Source organism: Echinococcus granulosus (assembly GCF_000524195.1).
Source record: "Echinococcus granulosus chromosome Unknown EG_S00048, whole genome shotgun sequence".
NCBI lineage: Eukaryota > Metazoa > Platyhelminthes > Cestoda > Cyclophyllidea > Taeniidae > Echinococcus > Echinococcus granulosus.
This window is the reverse complement of record NW_020170428.1, coordinates 284,484-308,006: the sequence shown is the minus strand read 5'-3', so window position 1 is coordinate 308,006 and position 23,523 is coordinate 284,484. Positions and strand designations below refer to the sequence as shown.

At 45.2% G+C, this 23,523-nt stretch overlaps 3 protein-coding genes across 3 annotated transcripts in view; 2 read left to right on the top strand and 1 right to left on the bottom strand. All coding sequences in view use genetic code 11, as the record gives it.

The window, feature by feature from the left end:
- The window catches only part of EGR_05938 (MACRO domain-containing protein 2), a gene marked incomplete at both ends in the record, with an annotated part of 2,464 nt that extends 2,253 nt beyond the window's left edge, over positions 1 to 211 (top strand). Inside the window, one exon of the mRNA XM_024495187.1 lies at positions 125 to 211. Within this exon, the coding sequence (XP_024350406.1) occupies positions 125 to 211 (87 nt within the window). The remainder of the gene's footprint in view (positions 1 to 124) is intronic.
- A 1,315-nt stretch (positions 212 to 1,526) lies between these two features.
- EGR_05937 (Translation initiation factor eIF-2B subunit epsilon) lies at positions 1,527 to 4,016 on the bottom strand (the record flags this gene model as incomplete). The annotated part of the gene is made up of 3 exons (XM_024495186.1): positions 1,527 to 2,318; positions 2,483 to 3,211; positions 3,285 to 4,016. The coding sequence occupies 3 exons, from the start codon at positions 4,014 to 4,016 to the stop codon at positions 1,527 to 1,529; spliced, it is 2,253 nt and encodes a 750-aa protein (XP_024350405.1).
- Positions 4,017 to 6,919: 2,903 nt separating this feature from the next.
- EGR_05936 (Serine/threonine-protein kinase TAO1) lies at positions 6,920 to 23,376 on the top strand (the record flags this gene model as incomplete). Its single annotated transcript, XM_024495185.1, has 19 exons — positions 6,920 to 7,051; positions 7,081 to 7,251; positions 7,296 to 7,862; positions 9,984 to 10,268; positions 11,771 to 12,115; positions 14,149 to 14,359; positions 14,433 to 14,873; positions 14,951 to 14,961; positions 15,013 to 15,384; positions 15,863 to 16,120; positions 16,269 to 16,478; positions 17,823 to 18,005; positions 18,394 to 18,561; positions 20,546 to 20,768; positions 20,807 to 21,251; positions 22,603 to 22,650; positions 22,741 to 22,797; positions 22,878 to 23,062; positions 23,138 to 23,376. 19 exons carry the CDS (start codon positions 6,920 to 6,922, stop codon positions 23,374 to 23,376), a joined length of 4,551 nt encoding a protein of 1,516 aa, XP_024350404.1.
- Positions 23,377 to 23,523: the final 147 nt, after the last annotated feature.

Genomic DNA, 23,523 nt, shown 5'->3' with positions numbered 1-23,523 from the left:
AATGACGGAATGGTTGAAATAGTGCGCAGTGGAGGTCCTGATAGGTGTTTTTCTAACCCCCCTTTTTTTTGAGGTATTTGGCGTTAATTCATGCTTTTCATTTGTCACATGGTGTATTCTCAAGACCGTCGAGGTTATCCACCGGATTAAAAGGGAGGAGTGGGTAACCCTGAATCAGCTGCTCTGTGAAGATGGCAAGCCGCTAAGCTGAACGTTGCATGGATCCACCGTTTCACGCATCCGTGCACATCTAACGCATCACATCCTACTGCTTCTTGGTTTTGGACTGCAGAATTCCTGTCATGCTCCAGGTCGTTGCCCTCCATGCATCATCGTTCACACGTTGTACAACCCAAACGTATTGACATCAAATACGCTATGCAGAACTGAAAGTTGCCCCTGGAACCTTAGCCTCAAACCACTTTAATTTGCCACTCAGGTCGCGCAATTAAATGTTCCACACTCTCTCGTGACTCATCAAACTTGTACCACGGCATACCACACCGCCTCCAATGCGTCTTTCTAACCGAGGTAACTTGGCTAGGTGAGAAGACAAACTCAAGCCAAATCAACCCTGATCAACGGAAAAGGGTGGAAAACTAGCAATCAGTGAATAGCACAATGAAGGTCACTGTACTGATGACGGATCAACACAAACTGCCACAAACTACAAAAGGTCAGCAACATAATTTGCATCAGAAGCCGCAGCGGCCTATCCCAATCAACTGGTGAAAGCGACATTTTGCTGCTCAGCTAACACCTACCACCCCACTGACGAGGACACCACCGGTTATTAGGCAGTAAAGGTAATCGGCTGCAGAATATTCACGAAGCCGCGTTGGAGAAATGCATGCCCCGTGACAAGCCCTATAGAATGCTCACAATATTCAAGCATGCCAATGCGATAGAATCGCATTACTGTAGCACACTCTACCCGGTGGCTTCCGTGAACAAGAAAAGATTGCGGTTGGACTTCACGCCTGCGTCCTCAAGAAGCAACGCTCACACACACACACATTACCATCGTCTTAACCATCCTGACGAGAGAAGGCCGGACTGATACGTGACATGTGCGCCTATTACCGGCAGTGGGAGACACTTGCCACCCGCTTCCACACATAGTGATCTCGGGGGAGCATCCCTCACCAATGACCAGAGGCATCAAAATGCCCATTCAATTTTAGAGCTCTCCTCATATTACCGGTGTCAAAAAGAGGAGGCTCAGATTTCTGAAATTCTGGCCATCCCATTAATCTGAATTGAGGAATACGTGCCGGCTAGGATTGAGAGTAAACTGGAAGCCCTTTACTGCTAGTTGACACATGGAACACGATTGACTTCAGCGAAATTCGGGCAGTTACCGCCTCATTACCCACGGTACCAGCTTACCATTTTCCACGTCCCCAAAAAAGGTATTTATCCACTAGGTCAAAGCCAATGATGAGTATGTATATGTATAACAATTACAAAATACTTCCTATCCCCAATTCTTTTGGTGGACAATGAAAGTAGGATTGTAATGGACACTAGTCTTCGTCGTCTTCCTCCTCAGCTTCGTCCAACCAATCCATAAATGGCTTAATGCTCTCTCTTAACTTTCGACAGCCAGAAGCCAGTTCATCGTCTAACAAAAGCGGTGACGATACCACCCACTCCCTAACTACCTCCTCCGACACCAAGTCGACGTCATAGAGACAGGGAAGCAACCACCTTGCAGCTTCCATTACAACGGGTTGATAGCAGGCCTGGTCCTCAACCGCTTGCAAACAGTAGGACGCACATTCCGTCGAACTGGAGACGTACTTTTCAAGCACCGAAGCAAAGTGAGCAAGAATTCTCTTGAAAGCGATCGCGAAGGCGGCAGGATCACTCCCCTGTGTTGACGACGATGTCAAGGCAAGAAGGGCCTTCACAAACAGGAAGGCCAGATCCTCCAAGGAAATATTGTAGGCGTGTTTGAGGGAATTCACCTCCAGCATCACTACATCGGACGGCTGTTTCAACTCCAGGCTACGACTGAGGGTCTTCTGTAACTCCTGAATGAGGAACTCGTCATCTGTGTCTTCTGGCTCGCCACCACGAGCACCGCAAACGTCGAGATTAGCACTGGCGCCTCCAACGCCAGCCTCGCTTTCTGGATCGGCACTGACTACACCAGAGCTTCGCAGCCGTGAAAAGCTGGTTTCGCTGTCATCAAGCTGTGAGGAGACCGACACCTGCCCCCAGTTGGCTCGCCAAAGCGTCACATCCTTGTAACCCACGCTTCCTGCGTCCGAATCCGCAACAACTTCATCCCCGTCCTCTTCCATAAATGACACCTACAAGTGCAAGTGAAGGGATAGCTCGTGTCCCATTCCTCCCTGTTTCAGAGCGTAATAGCGCACTCACTAATGCACGTTGCCTTCATTTCCCATGCTGTAAGTACAAAAGCACCAGATTGCTCCTTTAGAAATTAAAATAAACATTTAGGGCGTATACCTACCTCAGTTCGAGAAACTTCCACGCGTTTAATAACTGTCCAGTCGCGTTCTTCACCCTCTTCAGATGCGACAATAATACTCTCAGGAGGGAGGTTGATTTCAGGCTCTGCTTCGATGCACATACGTCCAGAATGCCCATTGTCCACCCTTTTGGCCCCTTCCCTCGGTACGCCGACAAAACAACGAGGTCCCAAATGAACTTTGTCGTGAATACAGGCTCCGGAACAGAGCCAAGACTGATTTAAGCGGACGTTAGCACCGATATGGACATCAGAAAGGGCAACCACCCCACTGAGGTGTGAATTCTTTCCCACCGTACAGTTGTCACCCAAGACGGTATCAGTAAGCACAACACCACGCTCCAGGCAACAGTACTCTCCGACCAAACAGGCACCAATTAAGCTCGCTTTAGGATCAATGTCTGCGCTGCGCGATACGAAACACGTTGGTGCAATGGCTAGGGGACTGGTGGTTGTTGCTGCGTATTCCACACCTTCTAACAACCGCGAAAAAGGTTCCATGACGAGGTAGTTGGGTGGGTGTACTCGGCTGCTACCCAAACGGGTAAGAAAGTGGGGTGTAACACGTAAGAGGTAGCTGAAACACGGTGCAACGGGGACGATTATTTGAGAAGAGGGTGCGAATTGAATATTCACGGTGTATCCCATGATTTCCTCGTTGGTTATCATCCCATTGACGAGATCGTCAACTGAATCATAGTCGAAGTTATCCTAGAAGAATAAAAAACAAGAACTCCCAACGAAAGACAATCGCGTTCCTCCACCTTGAAGTAATTAAACCAACCTGAAAGAGAGGGGGAATGTGGGAACTACAGATGAGAACACGAGTGTCGAGTAGGTCGGATCGGATAGAGATTACGTTTTTCGCTTTGGCCGCAGCAAAAACAGCCTCAGTAGCAAAAATCGCAGGCATTTCACGGTTGTGACGAGACACCTGTATTACTTTCATGTCAGGACTTGTGTGAACAACGGTGCAACGTACATCTTCTGGGGATGAGAAGGGCGGCAGTGTGGTATAAATGAGATCGATTGCCAGCGAACTGGATTTCTTCCGACGCTCCTTGAAATCATTAAGAAGAGCGATCAAAGAAACATCAGAAACAAGGTCGGCAGGAAGACAGACAAATTCTTCAACCCCTCGAAGCAGCTGATTGCACTCAATATCACGCATTGCTTCGCCCAAACATCGACTGCCATTGCCATTGAAAACTACGATTTTCAAAAGGGGGAAACGTCTGGTGTAGCAGCTTGCGTCGACGAATTTCTGTATTTTTTGGGCGTCACGGCACGCGTAGATTATAATGTTTCGAAAACCATCTCTGATCAGGCAGGAGATGGAAATGTGGAGGAGGGGGACATTAGCAAGGGGTAGTAACGAATGAGGTACCCACTTAGTGATTGGTTCAAACCTCTCCGCCACATCCTCAGCAATAATTACGGCAGTTAAAGGTACTTCCTCCTCCTTGAAAGCTGGAACATTAGTCTTTAAAGGTGCCTTCTTCCCCTTGGGTGGCATGTACGATCTATAAAAGCGAATTTGCTGCTAAGTAATCACCTAGGAAAGGAATTAAAGAAGACGTTTTTGTCGGCTTATCAAACGCCTGGCACATCAAAAGCAAATGATAAACTCATTATCGCTAAAGAAAAAACACCACGAACAGACAGGTGCGCACAACAAAGCTGCCAATATATGTTACTTAAAAAAAGACGAACCCTACTTGCGGAGGAACAGACTACTTTGTGCTAACAAAATACAGTATCCGAAAATAAATCTAGACAAATACAAGACCCCCCACGAGCCAACCGAACATCCAAAGATCGCGCCTTATGCATGTGCTTACAAAATCCTTTTATTCTTATTCTGTCTCGTGAAAAAATAGCTGAGTCAGGGTTTTTAATAGCATTTTATAAATAGTGGAAGTGTAAAAATGTCTTGTGCTTTTTTTTAGACAAAGCAACCACCAATAATACATCTAATGTCTTTAAGTAATTCTCAGTAATGTAAAATGACACGAACTGCAAAAAAGTAATTTTATAGCAAAAATTTAATCTTTAAAAGCTAAAATTTTGTGCATATTGTTTTTTAACTCCACTTAAGCTAATGTTTCTGCAGCTCCCCAAGAATTTGCTGAAGATGATAGGAAATATAATGTTCGGGCGGAATATATGTACTCGGCATAAGGAAGGTATTTAGGCTACGAACATGGCTTGGAGGCCAGCCCACCCAGTGATGTACAACGGCCAAGACAAAAAAGGTCCTTTACCAAAACGGAGAGTTAAGCAATCAATGAATAACATTTCATACCAAGTTAGCGAGAATGCAAGCAAATTAATATTAAAACTCAACAATCCTAGGCAATCTCGGATTCTTTAAAACCTCTTTAAAGACGGATAAGACACAGCGCATAGTGATTTGCATGTATATTTGCCAAAGAGTAGGGCTTAGTACTACTTTTATTGCTAAAGGTTACAAAACATCATATCACAATTTCTTGTCACATTTATGCATATATAGGACGAGACTCGTAGAACCTCTCTTCCCTGGCCCTCATACTCTTAGGACACCTAGGTAGATTCGGTTTTGTCATGTACATTGGGTAGGGTTCAGGGAGGTGCGGACGCGGAACCTTTTCCCCGGTTGTTGGACGTTGACTCCTCAGTCACGAGGTTCAGCTCATGTGCCCAAATCCTCTCTGAGAGGAGCGTTTAAGCATCATAAGTATTACACACATATATAAAGTGAAATAATAATTTTTTCGTTTTGACTCAGGTTAAGCATTTTTGTCAAAATATTTGTTGCATTGACTACAAAAAATTTGTTTAATCAACGGTTAATTAATTTGCGTAGCATTCTATTAATTTAAAATCACTGTAATTTACTGAGCAGCAATTTTGCCACCTAAATCTCATATTTGATTAAGAAATTGTATTTGATCTCTGTTACCGCATCTTCGTAGGGTAAACTGGACTCCGGACAATTCCAGTGTCACCAGGCCCCGCTGTTTGCCAAAAAATATTTTGAGGCGCCATAACGGTAGGATCAAAAATGAACATGGAAAAAGCCTTCGCAGGGCGGAAGATTCGCATACGTTACAAGTAGGAGAATCAGCAATGACCAATGAAAGAAGGGATGAAAACAACGCCTAGCTTTGACAGCTGTTCCAGTCTTGTTTTTGCAGAAAAGCTATTAACACCGGTGGCAGCACGACATCTTATACATTTAAAGGGTTAGCTAGCTATATGCTCACCATACCTGTATTTTAGTGCAAAAATATAACGAAACGCAGTAAGCTGTGCAGTTCTATACTACCCGGATAGAACCCGGATGGCTGCGGCTGAGCACCTATAAGGTGAGAACAATGTAATAAATGGAAATGGACATAAAACTTTATCCGCACAGACATATGTTCATTTTCGTTCTTTGTTATGCGGCTCTGCATCTGGGCCAGTGCCCTCGGACAGGCGATGGATATGCGTGATGACTAGTTTTTTCCCCGTCCTCTAATCCAGTTCCCACAAAGGACAAAACTCTGCATTTACTAATGTTGGCAAAAGAGAAAGTAACGCTCCTTCCCCAACAAAACCTTTATTGCAAGCAAAGTTGGTGACGGCTGGCTCGCGTTTATTTTCCTCACAGCATGGGTCATGTTGTGGGTAAGAATGTTGAACAAAGTAGGAAAATTATGAATTACATTATGCCTTGGTTTAATTTACGGTTTTAATTAAGAGTTTCGAAGCACTACAGATTTTTTTTGCCAAATGTGCCGATTATTTGCTTGGCTTTTATTGGACAACAATAACTAATTGAAACTAATATATATATGTAATACGATAGTGGTTTACCCCTCGGTTCTGGTGAGGCGCCACTCTTGCACTTCGAATTAGCCCCATGTACCTCGCTGGGTGGGCTGGTTTTTTGGGCCATGCCAATAGCCCAGATACCTTCTCCGTGCTGAATATATATATTCTGCCCGAGTATTGTGCCTTCTTTTGTCTTAAGGGAGTCTCGGGACGCTACATATACACTTACTAATTTTTATCACATGGCACTAACTGTTTTAGGTGTTTTGTTTCATTTAGGACAGGATTTTTTAAAAAATATAAAAAAGTAATCAAGTATTTTTGAGGACGTAAAATGTCTAGGATGCTTTGCAAATGTTAAACTTCGATCATCCGTTATTAATATTATTTACATGAGTTAGATTTTCTGCATAAATAGTCCATGATACGTCACCCTAAAAATTGTTTTATCCCACTGAATAGATTTGAGGGTGTCTGCTTTCGACGGCGCCACAATTGTGCTTTGGTGGTCCGTTGGTTCTCTTGATCTTTGTTCATTTTTCGCGTTCTGCTGAGAGAGGCAGTCATCCGGGTTTTTGTTTGAGTTAAATAGACACCTTGCATTACTACTCTGACATTATGCCCAAGGTTACTGGTGCAAACGCTTTTGCAGATCTCCAGAATCTTGGGATAATTAGTAATGAAGATCCTACGCAGCTATTCACAAACCTGTCTCAAATAGGGACGGGAAATTTCGGGATAGTTTATCGCGTATGTCCTATTACCAAAATAATCTCTAGGCTACTACGGTTGGGACCGGTGAAGTAGTTGCCATAAAAAAACTGAAGTATGATACAAAGCGAAAAGTTTCCTTGGAAGACTTAAAAGATATGCGGCGGGAGGTAGAATTTATCAAGCGCATCAATCATAAGAATTGTGTTCAATGCCGTGGTTGCTACATAGACCAACAAGTTCCTTGGGTACAGCAGTGTTTTTCTAAACATTTTCGTTGCAGATCGTTATGGAATATTGCCTTGGGTCCGTTGCTGATATTCTCAAAGTTCAAAGGCATCCTCTCAAAGAATGTGAAATTTCGTGCATTGTTAGGGAGGTGCTCACTGGCCTTGTCTACATCCATTCAAGAAATTATATCCACCGTGACATTAAGGCTGCAAACATCTTATTCACAGAAAGCGGTGGGGTGAAAGTTGGTGATTTCGGATCTGTGAGCTTTAAAAGCCCCGCAAATAGCTTTGTTGGAACACCTTATTGGATTGCTCCTGAAGTGATCCTAGCCATGGAAAATGGTCTTTATGACTGTCGTGTTGATGTGTGGTCTTTGGGAATCACCTGTATAGAAATGGGTGGGTTAATTTGGCATGGATTAGTTTTGTATTCCCTATTTTTAAACTTATTTGCCGATTGTATGCTTGATTTAGCGGAACTGAAGCCGCCATACATGGAATGCGCCAATACAATGGCAGCTCTCTACCAGATAGCATTGAATCCCGCTCCCACTCTGCGAGAAGCTAACTGGACCTCAGACTTCTATGAATTCGTGGATTTTGTTCTCAAGAAGAACGTGAGTAATGCTGCTCCTTTGTACTATGTAAAGCCTCTTTCAGGTGCTTGAGTCGAGTGCAGTGGTGTAAGGTTTCGTCTTTTATTAGTTTTAATGACGTCATCCTGCACTCTTGTGTGTGTGCAGAGGTGTTTTTTCTTGCTATGCATCTGTGTGTGAATGAGTGCGCACTCAAATGTAGCAGCCTGGAAGAAACGTGTTGACTCTCAGCGTTGTCATTTGATGAATAATTTGTTAGGGCGGCAATTATGCTTAATCTTCTTGGTCTTAAAGCCTAGTCGCGCTCCTTTTTTGACCACTTGAGGTCAAGGCAAATAAAGTGCCTGAATAATGGAAGTATTGAATTTGGAGGGTGGCTTTTTTGGAAGTGGGCGCGTCTCATGTGTATGTGTGAGTCAAGTGTGGGATTATACTATCTTATAATTCCGGCTCATTTTATCCAGTTTTGCAATGCTCTTCTTGTTTTTCATCCAGTATGCATACACAAGGAATGTTTGCACAATTTGCGCTATTGTTAGTGCATGCGTTCGCACATGAACACTCCAGGTTTGTTTCTCTGTATGTGTGCTCACGCGTTTTTGTGGAGCTAATTATTCGAAAGAAAAGTCCTCCCTAATTTTCTCCTCTATTGATCAGTGAGGCAGCACTAGCAGCGAGGTACTTACACAAACCCCGTTTTAAGTGTTTGCGTGGGTGGTGACACCAGAGTCCTCATCTTCTGGGGGGTTGTTTAATTGCTGAGTATTTCCTTCACTGCCTCCAATTTTACCACTGGAGTGGTATGATTGGGTAATATTCCAGGCCTCAGCCCTCTCCAATTTTGTTCACTAGTGTGAAAGTTAACTTACTCTTTCCATCCACCAAGCCTTGAATCGAGAGGGTACTAGTTTACGTGTTTTAGCATGAGTCAATGTGTCACCTAAGTAAAGGGTAATTTGGTGTTGGAAATGTGCAGATTGATACAATTCTTCACAGGTCCCCTGCCACCCCTTCCACCCGGACTTCATCATTATTAGCAAATGCTACGAACAACAGCAGCATCAGATGTTGAATAAATCGGGAATGAACTAATGAATGCATGCGGTTCTATGTGCGTGCGTACGTGTCTCTCCTTTTGCGCCAGTATGCATGTGTGTATGTGTATGTGTGTCAGTGTCTTCCTGTCTGCTTTCCCGCTTGCTTATCTAGCTATGCGTACGTGTGTTGTGCAAGTCCTAGTACCGTTTAACGTCGCTGTTTCTCGCTTCATCTCGCCCTTTGTTTTTATTTCGTTCAATCTACTTTCACCGCCTTGTGTGCAAATTGGTCATTTTTTAATTTCATCATCTACTTCAACAAAGTACTATAAAACTGATGGTAAACCGAGTCACTTTGGTATTGAAATCACCCTATTGGTTATACCAACGAATATCGGTCAGCTGTTCGGATTTGAGGCGCCACATATCGGAGACATTACTGAGGGTCGTGGAATTAGTTAATGCTAGAATGTAGTTAATAAGGATAATCAGTGTGAGAAGGGGCGCGCTAGTTATGAAACCATGTTGGTGATTTGTGCAGTTTTGAGGAGTATTTAATCTCTTCCTCATCGCTTGACTCTGACATAGTCAGCATGATGAAAGTTCGGAGGTTGACGACCATACAATGCCTCCTCTCCATTATAATTCATGTCAGAAAAGGGTAGATGCAAGCTGCTTATCTGACCTATTCATTTCAAATCCTTCTAGAATGGACTTACTGGTTTGGTCATTCATTCAATTTCGCCCACCAGTTTACTTGTGTCGTGTCTATTTTGACTCCATCTCTTGCTACCGCCAGATCACACATTATTTGAGGCGGATTTATCCATTGTTTTCTTCCATACAATTGCTTTGAGCTCGTCGTCATGGTCCACTTTGTGTCGGTTCGTTTTTTTTGCGTAGAATATGACTCGTTTGTTGATCAGGACTGCTAAATTGCTAGAGAGAACTCACATCATCCACATACTAGCAACCAACCCTCTCACAGACCAGCAAATACAGCTGTTTTTTTGTTCTCACGTGACCATTATGCTGTTTTATTTCTGCACTTTAAAGCAATCTGCAAATCTAGACATTTAACGGTCGATTATTATGTAATTTCAAGCCTGAGGAGCGCCCAACTTCGGCCAAGGCTTTGAACCATCGTTTCTGTACGTCCATTCGAAACCCCACCCAAATACTGCACGATCTTGTTCAACGCGGGATGGCCAACGCTACAGAGGGTAACCAAGTTCGTTCGAAGTTTAAAAAAGTCCACGAGAACAGCACCGACAGCGGTGGCGGTGGTGACGCTCCCGTAGATTCACCGGCCCGCAATGGGGCTGTGCATCGTCGCCTACAGCAACGGGACAGCTACGACAGGGAGAGCCAATCTACTGCTGATGGTGCTGTAAGTTGCGTATTTATCCGCCCATCCCTCCTCTATCCTCCCTTTTGAATATCTGATCTCCCCATTTAAATAGTGTGTGCGTGTGCGTGTATGCCTCACCTTTTACCTCCCTTCCTCTTTCTCTCCTCCCATCTGCAGATTATGCAATTAGTGATGGAGATACGTCACCATACACAGAAGGGGTAGGTCTCAGGTCCCCATCCTCCATAACACTTTCCTCTCCTTTCTCTCCCTTCCCCTTTTCACCCATCCAAATACGCGCGAGGGCTAGGCCTACTATTGCTCTGTCTGGCTGGTTGGTGTCTGTTTGCGTCTCGAGTATCCTCCTCTCCTCTCCCCTCCCCTCCCCAGTTCTAATAGCCAGCATCCTCATGTAGCTGTTTTTTTCCGATTTATTTAATAGCATAACTTGGAATTTGGCGCTAACACTTGTGGCCTCTCTTTCCCGAAAGTTGACTCTACGTGTATCGGATCGATCCTGCTAGAGTCTTCCGCACTATACCACTATGTTTTATGGTTTCTGCGAAGCCTCTTTATTACGTTGAATGTGTAGAGCCGATTTGGCTTTTTGATCCCACTAACCTTAAGGAGTTTCACGCATTTTTTTGAGGCCTTTGTGTGATTACTGGTGCTCTGTGGAGCTGATTCATGCAAAGTACGTGGTGGTTAGTATCTAAAACTGCCTGTTAAACTTAATCTACTAATTTGAACTCACCATTACACGTACATGTGATGTATTCTTTGTCACTTTATGGGTGATTGACTCAGTTGAATTGTGTGCCCCAGACAAATTGCTTGGGCTTAAGACAATAAAATGCGGCTGAGGATATTCTACTTATGTGTAGTAATTGAGCGATCACTGTCACTTTATACCACCGTGAGTCAGCGGTTCCGAATCGTCTAGGTCTTGTGGATATGCGATTTCACATCTCATAACTTATGCTAAAGGTGAATTCCAACCTTTGTGGGCATGATTTACTTGAGATCAGAGGATGAATTGGCTAGGCCCTCTATGCTTCACAAAATTAGCTTTGATGAGTTTAGTTGGCGGATGCTTGGAGAGTTAAGTAAAGCGGAGGTTTGCTGTTCGTCCAATTTGACGCGTAAATAGTTATGGAAGTAAAAATGTAGTAGAATTCGCATTTGCTTCCTTTTACTTCAAAAGCCTTGTGTGTAGGTAGATGTGCTTGAAACTGAGGTCTTTAAAATTAGAACGACCAACTGATGGTCCCCATTTGGCTACTTTTTAGCAAAGACATAGATAGATCGGATATATATCTCTCCACGCAGTCAATCACTTGCTCCTGAGTGAGAAAAAGTTGTGAAGTGTGTTCCTTTGCAAGCCTAGAAAGCTATTCTCTGTTGATCGATGTAGTAGGAACACAGACTACACTTCGGAATAGCTAACTCTCACGCCGGTTAATTTGCTCCGAAAATGGACCTTCCTCCTTTGATTGGCTCATTAACGCCCCACTTTCTCTTTCTGTTTTTGCTGTGGACAGACGGAGAGCACTTCCAACAGTCTTAGAAGTGGCCTATCGGGATGCTCATCAACCAGCCTTCCCGTCCCCCTCCCGCAAGCCAGCAAGACCGGCAGTGCAGCGTCGGAGACTCACTACGAATGCCTTGGCGAAGGTCTCCCAAGTGAGGGTGGCAGAGTCAGAGACGGAAGTAAGGTCCGCGAATCAACGACGGCCACCGGTGGCGCCAAGACCGACATTGCTGAGATCGAGGACTCAGTCAGTGCCAGCCACCCAAATCCTCCCCAGTTCGTCCTCGGTGAGCCTGACAGACGGGGAGGTGTTGGTGGTGGAGGAGGCCGAGGTGGTGCGACCGAGGACGGTCAAGTATGTTTTTCGTCCCTTCTTCCTCTTGTTTTTTTTTTACCTCTGAAGCTACTGAAATGGGGAATTTTGTTTTGGGGAGCGATAGTCGAAATTTGTAAACCACTTTGAAACGAGTTAATTTGCGATCGCTGAACTAACTGAAAGACGTCTAACTCATGTTTCACTGAGTGAGAATGGTAAATTTAACCTAAGGTGATTAGATTTTACTCCACGGTTCATCTTCACAAACGCTGTGGGATAATCGAGTCTGGCGGTGGCTTTTTTGGTCAACTTACTGAAGGGTTGGCGACTGATAGCAGAGCTTTATTCCACCGTCTTGGAGGCTGATCAATAGCTCCCGTTTTGTTTTGATCTTTCTCGTCGCTTACAATGATTATTGCATCACACTCTGGTTTTCGTCACACCTGGAAGATTCACGGATCCAACGATGGTGTTGCATCTCGTTTTCAGCTGCAGCAAGATCTTCCGCATCGGGAAGAGGTCATATCTCAGTGCATCTGAGCTTAAAAACTTGTTTAAGTACGAAAAACTGCTTTTCATTCCGTAGACTTTTGTCGCAACACTGTAGCTCCCTCACCTACACCTATTCGCTCATCTGCTTGGTGCTGTCATCAGAATCCTTTGATACAAGATTTTTCTAGGCGCTCAAATTTAAAAAAAGCCTTTTAACCAGTTCCTTTTATCGTCGGGTTTGATACATTCACCTCTACAAATTATAAATGAATTGAGATGGGGTATTTGTCGAGAGCGATGTCGTTTTGATAACCACCCATCTTGTTGTGTGTTCCTTCAGGTCCACTTATCCACATGTATCTTTTTACGTAGCAATTAAACAATAGATTGAGACGTGATCCTTCTTCAAGGTATCACTGGAAGTTATCCCGTTTTTCAGGAGTGTTAGACGGTCTTATGCATATCCTACCACGCTGCCACCGCTATGCCACCAGATGCTTGTAAGCTGAGGGCTCTCGGCTGTAGTATTCTTATCTCCAGGGGCGGTTCCACCTTTAATTCGTCGTTAAACTTGAATTAATGGGTCACATTTTTGTCTGTCAACTTTGTCTACTAAAGTTGGTTTGGTGCTATTCCACCTGTGGGTTACGCCCATGCGCGGTGTGCCCGAGCATGCATGGTTGAAGGCTTCCAGTCAATCGGAGACTGAGCAGACTCATCAGTCATCCATAAGCTGCCAAACTGTCACCTTTATGTGACGCTGCATTCAAACAGCCCGGCTCAACAAATAATTTCCGAAATGTCATATCAATGTGCTAAAGTCGAGGTCATTTTACCATCCCTTATGGGACCCATCCGGTCTGCTTGTCATATGTCCAGTGTGGAACAAAGTGTATGATAAATGTGCAAAAGCCTTGGAAAGCTGTGGCTGTGACTGTGCCACCAAGGAGGATTCACCCACGGCGACCGAGGACCATTAATTGACCACACATTCATGTCCAATATGACTCCTTGACCATCTATCATCCATCCATGCGGATTCTTTCCATCAAAAGCTTTAGAGACGCTGTATCTAACCCTCCTCCCAGTTTATTCATCTGCCGCCGATTTGATAAGGCGTAATCCTTATTTAAAACATCAACGACACAGATTAAGTGGCTCCTGCGTAGAGCCAGTCATTCACAGTTTATACCTGCCTTTAGTATCGTCTACCGTTTGCTATCGTCAACGCCGACATCAGTGTTGCACTCGAGTCTCCCTTGGTGACAGGTCTGGAATTAGCATCTCCCTTAAGCTAAGCGACAAATGGATGGAATTCATTGCGTCAGGGTAGATCCTGCCATGTTTTGAGCGTTTTCCTTGGCGACCATCGTGGTTCTTTTTCTATGTCAGGCACAAAACAGTGTTTGAATACTTCAAGAACAACCACGATATAGGAACGGAAAAATTTGTCCACTTTCATGGTGATGTTGTTGATAAATTGTGTCGAGAGGCTCTGATCTGAGAGAATTTCTTTAACATCCGGCACTAACGGAGAACAGCTGCTGGTTAACGGTGGGTTTACGCTCTTTCTCCGTTAGGGAGATCGTGGCCCAATGGGAGCGGCTATTAGCGCCGACACGCGGATGAATGGAGCCGATTCCAGCTATGCTAATATCCATCCTTCCATAACAACCGGTGGTGGTGGTGGTGCTATTCTTTCCGCTCCTCAACCCCTTCTTGAACAGTTCGCAAATCAGGCACAGGCACATCCCCTTCCCGACCCTCCCGCCTTCCTTCATCACCTCTCGAGTGAGTTCTATGTTCCCTGGAAATCTGGCCTCTTCCACTGTGACATTAAGATCCTAATCCGTCCACCTTCCAGCTGACGCCACCCCAAGTCCCTGGAGTATCCCACCTCAAGTGGAAGGCTCTCCCGTCCCTCTTCAATCCTCCGTTTCCACTTCAGCAACACCATCTCCGACTCAGCCTATCTTTGGTGATCATCGTCGTGAACCCATTCGTCCCACCGTGCGATCGAACGCTAGCAGACAGCAATCACAACAACAGCAGCAGAACTTCCCAACTCTCAAGACGCAACGCATGATGCGAGCCGCTCCTTCTGCTGCCATTATGCTTGGTGAATGCGGTGGCGCCTCCGGCGGCACTGGAGGTGGTGGTGGTAGTAGTAGCCAATCGGATGTCAACGCAGCTGCCGCCGATGGGGATGTCTGTTTGGATGCCATCTACTCCTTTGGCGCGCTGAAACGTTTGTGCGCGAGGCATATGAAGAAGCTGGAGCAGGAAAAACATCGGCTTAATGCAAGTTGATTAGTGCTTTAAAGGATTTCAAACAATATTTTTGTTTCCATGTTGGTCGTGGCTACTAATAGTTCCATGCAGTCATCATGCAAGTCATTTTGGGTGGCCGGAGCGTCGGTCTAGTTAAATGTTATCCGTTTTAGGAGATCGAACATGCAAAGATGGCAGAGTTAAACCGAGAATACAGCAACTTCATCGGCGCCAAAAAGAAGACGTTGTGTCGGATGCAAGCGCAGCATGTGAGTGAAGTTGACCGTTTGTTGAAACGCGACGCCGAGGAGGAGGCACGCTGTGTGCGTCATCTGGAGATGCATGGGAAGGAGCAGCTAAAGAATGAACGAAAGAGTCGTCTGCGGCCAAAGAACATGGCTGTTGATGGCGGTAATTCACCCTACAACGACATGCACGCCGTACAGCTAGAATTGGACCTCCTCTACAAGCAAATTCAGTCGAGTAATAACTTCAAGCTGTATCAGTGGAAATACCAAAAGTTGCGCAGTAGATATAAACTCCAGGTACGTTCTCACTTCAATGACGGTTTGTGAAATGCTAGACGAGTTCTCTTTCTCAATGAAAAAAAAGTCCCCTGGCGTTGGAATGCTGAATCGATGCATGACTTACCATTTTACGTTTCCTTTCCCATTGGGCTAAGTGCTTCACTGATAGACAACTGTAGCCTCGCTCCTAGTTCGCTTTTAATAGGCGCCTGGTAGTTGGAATAGTTAGAACAACAAAAACCGCCCTGGGCCATTCAAGGTAACGCTGCATAAGCATAATCGAAGTTGGAGATTGAAGGCCGAACGAGAGCTTTTGCCTGCTGCTGTGGCAGTGCAAAACTCAGCAGTAGTAGCAGATGGTAGACGATAGGTAGGTGCACAAATGCAGCTGAGGACTACGTCGAGAAGTGGGTGCAGTTTTTGGTCCATGGCTGTTGCCCAGGGTGTCGCAGGTTAGTGTACCCCCAATGGCATGTCTCCTGCTGCTATGCTTCAGGTAGAGCAGTTCAAGGATCGGAAGGACCTGGAGACCCGAATGTTGGATGAGAAGTCTGAATTGGTGCTGCGTCAGCAAGACCAAGTGGAAGCAATGGAAATGGCCAATCTGCATGCGAAGCATCAGTTGCAGAGTCGACATTTGGAGGAAAAGTGCGCTTTCTTTGACACCGAGCAAAAGCGCTTTGAGGACCTCAAGATGGCGGAGTTTGAGAAGGAGGCGAGGAATCAACGCAAGATGCTCGCCAAAGAGGTGAAGGTTAGTCAATCAGGCAATCAGCCCCTCAGTTTTTTAGTCCGTATAACTTTGTTCTCCCAATCCGTTTATGTATGTGACCATTCATGCCAACTCCGTCAATCGCTTCTCTGTATTCATTCATCTGGCATCAAATCACCTTTCCTTGTAGCAATATGAGGAGACACTACGGCCGCAGAAAAAAGGCGCAGGGTGGCTTCTCAATCTCAAGAAGGCCACTGCTGTATCGTCTCCCCAGCTGCAAGAGCCCTCCTCACCGGAGGACAAAAGCAAGGCGGCAGCGGCGCCTCCGAATAACCCGCCCCTTCTTACAGTCGGAAAGAGCAAATTGCTCTTGGAGGAGTTCCGTCGAAAGAGAACAGTGAGCCGTCTGGTTGACTGTTTATCTCTAATCCCCTACCACAGTTTATGCATGCCGAGGTTCCATGGGTATTCAAGCATTCCTGTTCAATTCGTCCTCCTAGCATCCTACCCGTCTGTCCACTCTGTATCAATCCATCCACCCGTCCCATTCATTCCTCCCGCATGTCATCCATCCATCCATCCATCCACCCCGTATCCCTCTGTCCCTCCATTTATGCATCCAATACCGTTTTCTTCCAATCCCTAATCTTTACGTTCTTGCATGTCTATAATTTATCCATCTGGGATCAATCCAGTTGTTCCAATTCGTTTCAGTTATCCATCCTTGGTGCAGGCATTCACCTCTTCCATCAATTCGTCCATCTATGCACAAGCTAACTAACTAGCTATCTGTCTGCTCCCATGATTCTCCCTCCATCGACTCAATTAGTCGTTTCATCAAATAGTCCGATGCATCCAATGTACAGAAATGCGTCTATCATTGGCTAGCTGTTATTTACTATCCCCGTTTCCTATTAACTAAGCTCCGTTGAAAGGTCAAGTGATGGCCAGTTGTTCATCCACCTCTTCAAATGCGGCATTTTGTCTCGCCTGTTTTTTTTTGCTGGACTAAATTCAAGTGCTTTTTTCCTGCGCTTTCCTCACAGGCGTTTATTGTCAGGACACTGCCTCACTGTTTGTTTGCAGTCATCTTCGAACTATAGCCGGAGGGTAGTATCACTTCTCCGATCCTCCCCTTTAAATCTCTCCCCTTTTGTTCGTTTTTACTCAAACTATGTGTCGAGATGTGAGGTAAAAGTTCACTGCCCGACTTGTTGCACTAGTGTGTTGAACGTGCAGGCCACATCACTCTTAGAGGCAGATGCAATTTGGAGAGGGCACTGGTCACGGCTAGGAGGTTATCCTTTCTTTACTTTAGTGTTGCGTAAAACATTGCAATACTACAGCGGGGGTGGTGCATCCATCCATCCATCCATCATCATCATCATCATCATCACCCAATCTGGAGTTCTTTTATTTGACCCACCTTATGGGTGTGCTATTCTCAATGCCAAAAAATTGGTACGAGATGGTGGGTTGTTCTGTTTATTTTTCCGTCCTCAAACTTGCATCCACCGTGGCATACAAGGGAGCTTCAAACCCCCTGATTGGCTTGACAGGGTGGAAATTCTTTCTTACCTGACAGTCAACTGATGTAAAAGTTGATAGTTCTACGTGTTCTTGACCTTGGAATAAAAAAAAATCAACGCACAGACACCAGATATCATGCGGTTGTATCCATTCTAGTCTGGGAGTGCAAAAGCCTGAATTGACATTGGTCATTCCTGCTTTGTTTTTGTAGGAAGAACTTGAGGAGAAGCTTGCTCATGAGTGTAGCAAGTTGAACGAAAGAATGCGCCAACTGCGTGAGCAGATGCACAGCTACCAGGATCGTCTGGCGCGTGATTTTCGGGCCCAGTGTGATCAAGAGAAAGCTGAGCTCAGCGGACGCATCAAAGCTCGCGCCGAGCAACTCGAAGAGGCGGTAAGTCTGTCGGCAAGCCTGGTTCTCTGTTGGCGTGGTGGTGCTTTGAGTGTCTTGAGTTGACTTGTGTGGAAAGGGCGTGGGACTTGGGAAGTGGGCTTTCGGAAGGAGTAGAAGATTCGTCCCATATACCTTTGCAAGATTTATTCGCAGAGGACTGCAAATTCCAACGACATGAGTGAGAGGATATTAACTACGTCGAAGCCTATTCCCGACTTGCTTACTCACCACTTTCAGTGGAACTTGGTGGTCTCAGACAGAATCATAGCTGACCAGAGGACTGCTTTCTCCTTAAGAATCGTCTTCCATTACATTTGGATGATCTCCAACTGAAAATTTGTCGATCCTATTCAAACAAGTGGAATAAAAAATCTCCGTCATCTTGTAGATCGAGTCGAACAAAAAGGTGGTGCTGGAAGGCCACAATCAGGAGGAGCGTAAACTGGACAGCTACTTTGCCGACCTGCAACGTAACCTGGAAAATGATTGCCAATTCCTTGGCGTGGACTTTCAGGCTGTTCGTCTTAGTGTGGAGGCGGGCGTCGTCGCAGAAGGGGTGCGCTCGAGCTACCACTAGCGTCTTTCGTCTCCTCTCTTTCGTACCCTCTTCAATCCTCCCTCTCTTTGTACATGGATCTTGTTTGTGGATCTGATACTGCTGTTATTTACTACTACCAGTCGCCTCATCCCTCTCTCCGCTCAAATCACTTCCACCACCGCTAATGCCACAGGCGTCACAATCGTCCCGACAATAATAGTGACGTTTTGATGATGACGATGACGTTTCTGTATTAATTTAAACAATTTATAACTTCCTTTCCTCTCCCCTTACTTGCCTGATGTTTAGCGTTTGCTGTGTTTCTCCAGTCCCCATTCCTCATCCCTTTCTGCCTGTCCGTTTGTCAGTTGAGAGAACTAACCATGATGCCTGTGCCCCCGTGCTTTAGAGACCGCACACGCGTTCCCCAACACTCCAAACTGTACAAAATTGCCCTCCTATTCTTTGTCCCTGTCTCTATGTATTGATTCAATTGGGGTGGTTCAGGTTTTCCAGTCTTTCAATGCTTTGTATCGGTTGCATTGCCTGGCGCCCGTGGTGTTGGCGCGGAACTCTGCCGTCACGGGTTATCCGCATTCGAAGTTTTAGACCCCTCTGTACTCCGTGCCCTTATTTGTTTCCGTGGCATAGTTTGTTGGCGTCACGCAATGGATTACGTCTTCGTATCATCGGGATTGGATGGGACACCGAGGCACCTGGTGGTTCCATGTTCTCCAAGATATGCCTGAAGAAATTGACCACATAGGAGAAGAGACAAGGTCTGAGGTCTTCACAAGCTCAATCAGTACGCCTGTACTAACGAGTTTGCATTACCTGAGGAAGGCCCTCAGCGATTGGGCCACTTCAATATACGGGCAGAGGGTGCTACAGGCAAGAGAGTAGGCATCGCCATCCTGGGTCTTTTAACACCTACAGTGGGGGGAAGGTGGTATGGCCTTTCACTGCTAAAGCATTCACCACAATAGTCGATGCAGAATACCCAAAGATTTGTGGGACAGAAGCGGTTGCTTCTGCTTTCTTCAGGGGGTGATATATGTCAATGTCCGAATTCTTAAAGCTGTGTATAGCGACCAAAGTGCCGAATTTGAGAGTCTACTTTTTATAATACTAAGCAAACCTTCCCAAGTCTTTAGGACGCACATGACACCCTTTCACCCATAGGGTGATAGGTTGAAAGGAAGAATTGTTTTAATTGCCTGAGGATTTGAATGAAGATGTCCAGCTGTGGGACTGGAATCTACGTTTCGGTCTGCGCCTCTCTAAGTATAAGGCAAACAATCCACCTCTATTACCATTTCATCGGTTAAAGTGAATACCAGATGCAAAATTAGTGTATCAACTGACATTTTATGCCAAGCGTGAAAGTATGAACTCACGAGGCGTCAGAGCCCACAAAAGACCAAAAATTAAAGATAAGACAGATTATTGGGCTTGTGTGTGTACATGTAGGCTTTGCCTATGCCAAAAAGCCGTCAAATTTTTCTCTACTATCGTAATTGGCTTTGACGACGAAACTATGAAAACGCAAAGCATGGCGTCTTTACACTGCCTTGGATACTGTAAATTGCAATTTGTATGCTTTAAGCAGTAACATCTGGACTTTTGATCACACTTTTAAAGCAGAAAAGTTGTTTTAACTATTGCACCTGGCCCGGCGTTCCTTCGGTCTTGCGGGGCTTGAATTGTCGGATTGAGAAGTCGCAGTGCTTAATGTCGATTGTATTACCAAAATATCATGGATGTGTCAGAAGTTTTTGATTCGGAGATAGGAAACAAGTCCTTTAAAAACTTTTCTACTCTCCAAGAACTCCTTTCCGGATTTAGTCGGGTGAGTTAGTATACTTTTATTGTTTTTCCTAGTCGTTTTTTTTTCCTGAAATATGCTGGTATTGTTGGCTACTTTACTGTCTAAGGGAATTTAAAGGCAATGGATCCAACTATATGCATATCTGATGCTATATTTTGAACTGTTCACTGGTAGCACTACGGAGTGAAGTATAAGGTTTCGAATTCCCTACGCTACAACGATGGAGATCCACGCAAACGGACTCTCGTCTACACGATGGCAGTATTTTCCTGCGTCCTAAAGCGCGCTCACCAGTGTCCTTCTTCCTTTCGTATCGAGGTTCGAAAGGGAGCACTCCAAATTGTAAATCGGATGATGCAACACAACCACGGAAAGATCGCAGGCGACCCTGAACCTGGTATGCCATCGAAAATTGAGTCCAGCTGTTTTCTTTAGTTGTCGACCTTACAGAACAGTTCAATGCCCACTTTCTTAATGCAAAACTCACCTCCTTCGCCATTGTCATGGCCAAAGTGAAGGCTTTCGAAGAGGCCACAGGAAGTGAGTTTCGAGTTGGACGCTCTGATCTATTCAAAGCGGGAGAAAAAGAGAAGGAGGTTTACCGCTATCGGCGCATTACCTATGAGTGTATTCACTATGGTCAGCGTAAAAGCTTGGCGCGATGTGCCTCCAGCACAGCCACGCCTGGCACCGGCACTGCTCGTCTCGGCTGCATGGCCAAGTTCGATGTTCGCTACGCCCCAGAAGGATTCAAAATCAGTGCCGTAGTGATGAAGCACAATCACGAGGTGTCGCCTGTAGCAACGGCTGCTGCTGGAAGGTTTTGTCGGAGGAAGACGACTCAGTATCATCAGAGGCGGTGTCTTGAAGGCGAGGCAGGGTAATTTCAGTCACTGTTTGATTCCTTTTTGTTTTGCTTGAGGAGTTGCTTCACTATTATGTTTGCAAACAAGACGGGAATGGTATAAGGTAATTAAAAGTTCATGATGTGCATTAGAAATAAACTTAGCTTTTTGCGCTGAAGCCCATGCTTGGAAATCTAACTTCTCTAGAAGGCATACGTCTGATGATTGCTGAGAGAATGTGTTAAATATGGTTTCATTCTGTATGACGGATGAGTTTTAGTATTGTCTCGTAAGAATGGGAATGAGGTTTCCTTTTCTTTGCTTTTAGGGGAGAAATTATTTTTCTTGCTCACATTGAGTTGTGTAGAGTGGAATATAACAGTTAGATTTCAACCGCAGTTATTGTTTGACCCTTAACAAGCGAACGTTTGCGTCTACAGTGCACTATACACCTATTCTTCGGTGAGTGGGGCGGTGCTGCCTTAGACTTGGTTATAGCGAGTTGATTATTTAGAAATAACCGATAATATGCTTGTTGGACAGGGTGTCTTTTCCTCCCACAGTGATCCACCTAAATTGGAGAATCAGATTGTGTAGAGCGTTTCATTCTGGGTGAAACTTTATCCTGCTACTGCTTCTTCAGCATTTTTTAAACCGAGTTAAATCCGTCGCGTAAAGAAGACAAGCTTGAGTCATGTATACTTTAACGGGCAGGATAGACTGCCCCTGTAGGTGCTGCATATTCACCGCCAACTATGCCGAAAATCGCAGGAACCTGTTTGATCTTTCGATGGTTTTTGGGAGAACTGTTTTCCTCTGTGTTGTCTACTCGATTTTTCAGATATTTCTAATTCACTCGCACCATTTGAAATGGAGTGATTGCCATATTTGTCGCCTTTTTCACCCCAGGTGTACTTACGTTCATCCGTCCATCTTGGATGCATCTATCCTGCTATCCAATTTATCTGTCCATCTCTTCTGCACTCACCCACTAATCCATCCAAAAGTGATTAGATCGTCAACTCACGTATCATTTCTTCCCACTCATTCACCCATCCCACATTCATTCATGCATAGTTTTTTGTCACTCCAGGGCCCAGAATCATCACTGAAGACTTTGTAGACATCACAGATTCATCCAGTTGAATCAAGTTTCTCCATCCACTCCTACTCATCTTCGTACACAACTATCCGCTTCGAATCCACTTAATTGTTCCCCATTCCCCAATCTTGTGTTAGTCTTCACTCTGGAGGGACACACTGCTCGTTTGCAAGACTTTTCGGCTTACCAGACAAAAGTGGACACAGGAAATGTTCTGACACTGCTGTTTTTTTGCTTAAAAGAGTTCAGCTTTTCCTAGTGTATGGATTTTTTTTTATTTTTAGTGTGAATGGTGAGTCAAAAAAGGCCACTCAGCCTGATAGAGACCAAACGTGAGTCAGTCCAAACCATTTTTGCTTGTTACTTTGAAGACTTGACCGAAATTGAATGGGCTAGTAATAACCCCTAATTTCTTAATTCAGATTCAATGATCATTGCGATGGGTCTTCCAAACCATCTCCATCCAGCGGCGTTTCCAAGTGAGTTAAATCGAGACAAGAGATCTTTTGTGGGATTTTAGGGCATCATATCAGTCGCTTTCTCCCTTTACTCCACCCAGTGGCAGTTCACAAAAGCAGCAGTCAGAAGGAGAAGACGAAAAGTATTCCGCTTCAACAAAGGCGTCAGATGATCCCTCCCTTCCTCCTCCCCCTCCTTCTCCCGTTCTTCCACTCCTTTCACGGCGTGTGGAAGTTACCAAGACCCCGGCCGCTCCTCAACCTTATTGGATCACAAATCCTGCTAGTGAGTTCATTGAACGTTAATACTGAATGCTGGATACTTTTCGTGATTTTGAAAGGTCTACTTGCCGCTTTTCAGCCCTCCTGACCAACAGTCTCCCACTAGAACATCCCAAGAAACCCGGACAAGTTGGACCCAGTACTGGTTCTGACACCCCTCGAGAGTTAAGTCAATCGGAGAGACGTCTTCTGCTCTCCGGAAAGATGCAACGGGTGCTGGACAAGGCTTGTCATGGTGATGCGAAGCGGTTTCGAGAGTGTAACTCACTCCTTGATGACTTGGAGCGATGCTGGGCTAAGGAGGACTCGATGGTGTGAAATGACTTCCACGTCATTGTCTCACCTCCAGGTCTTTCAGTCGACCCCGCATCGTAGCCCTTTAAAGCCTCTTCTCCTTGGTCCATGTAAATAGTTGTAGCGAGTTTGATGTGTGTGCGTGTGTGTGTGTGTAAGATCCTGGCCTGC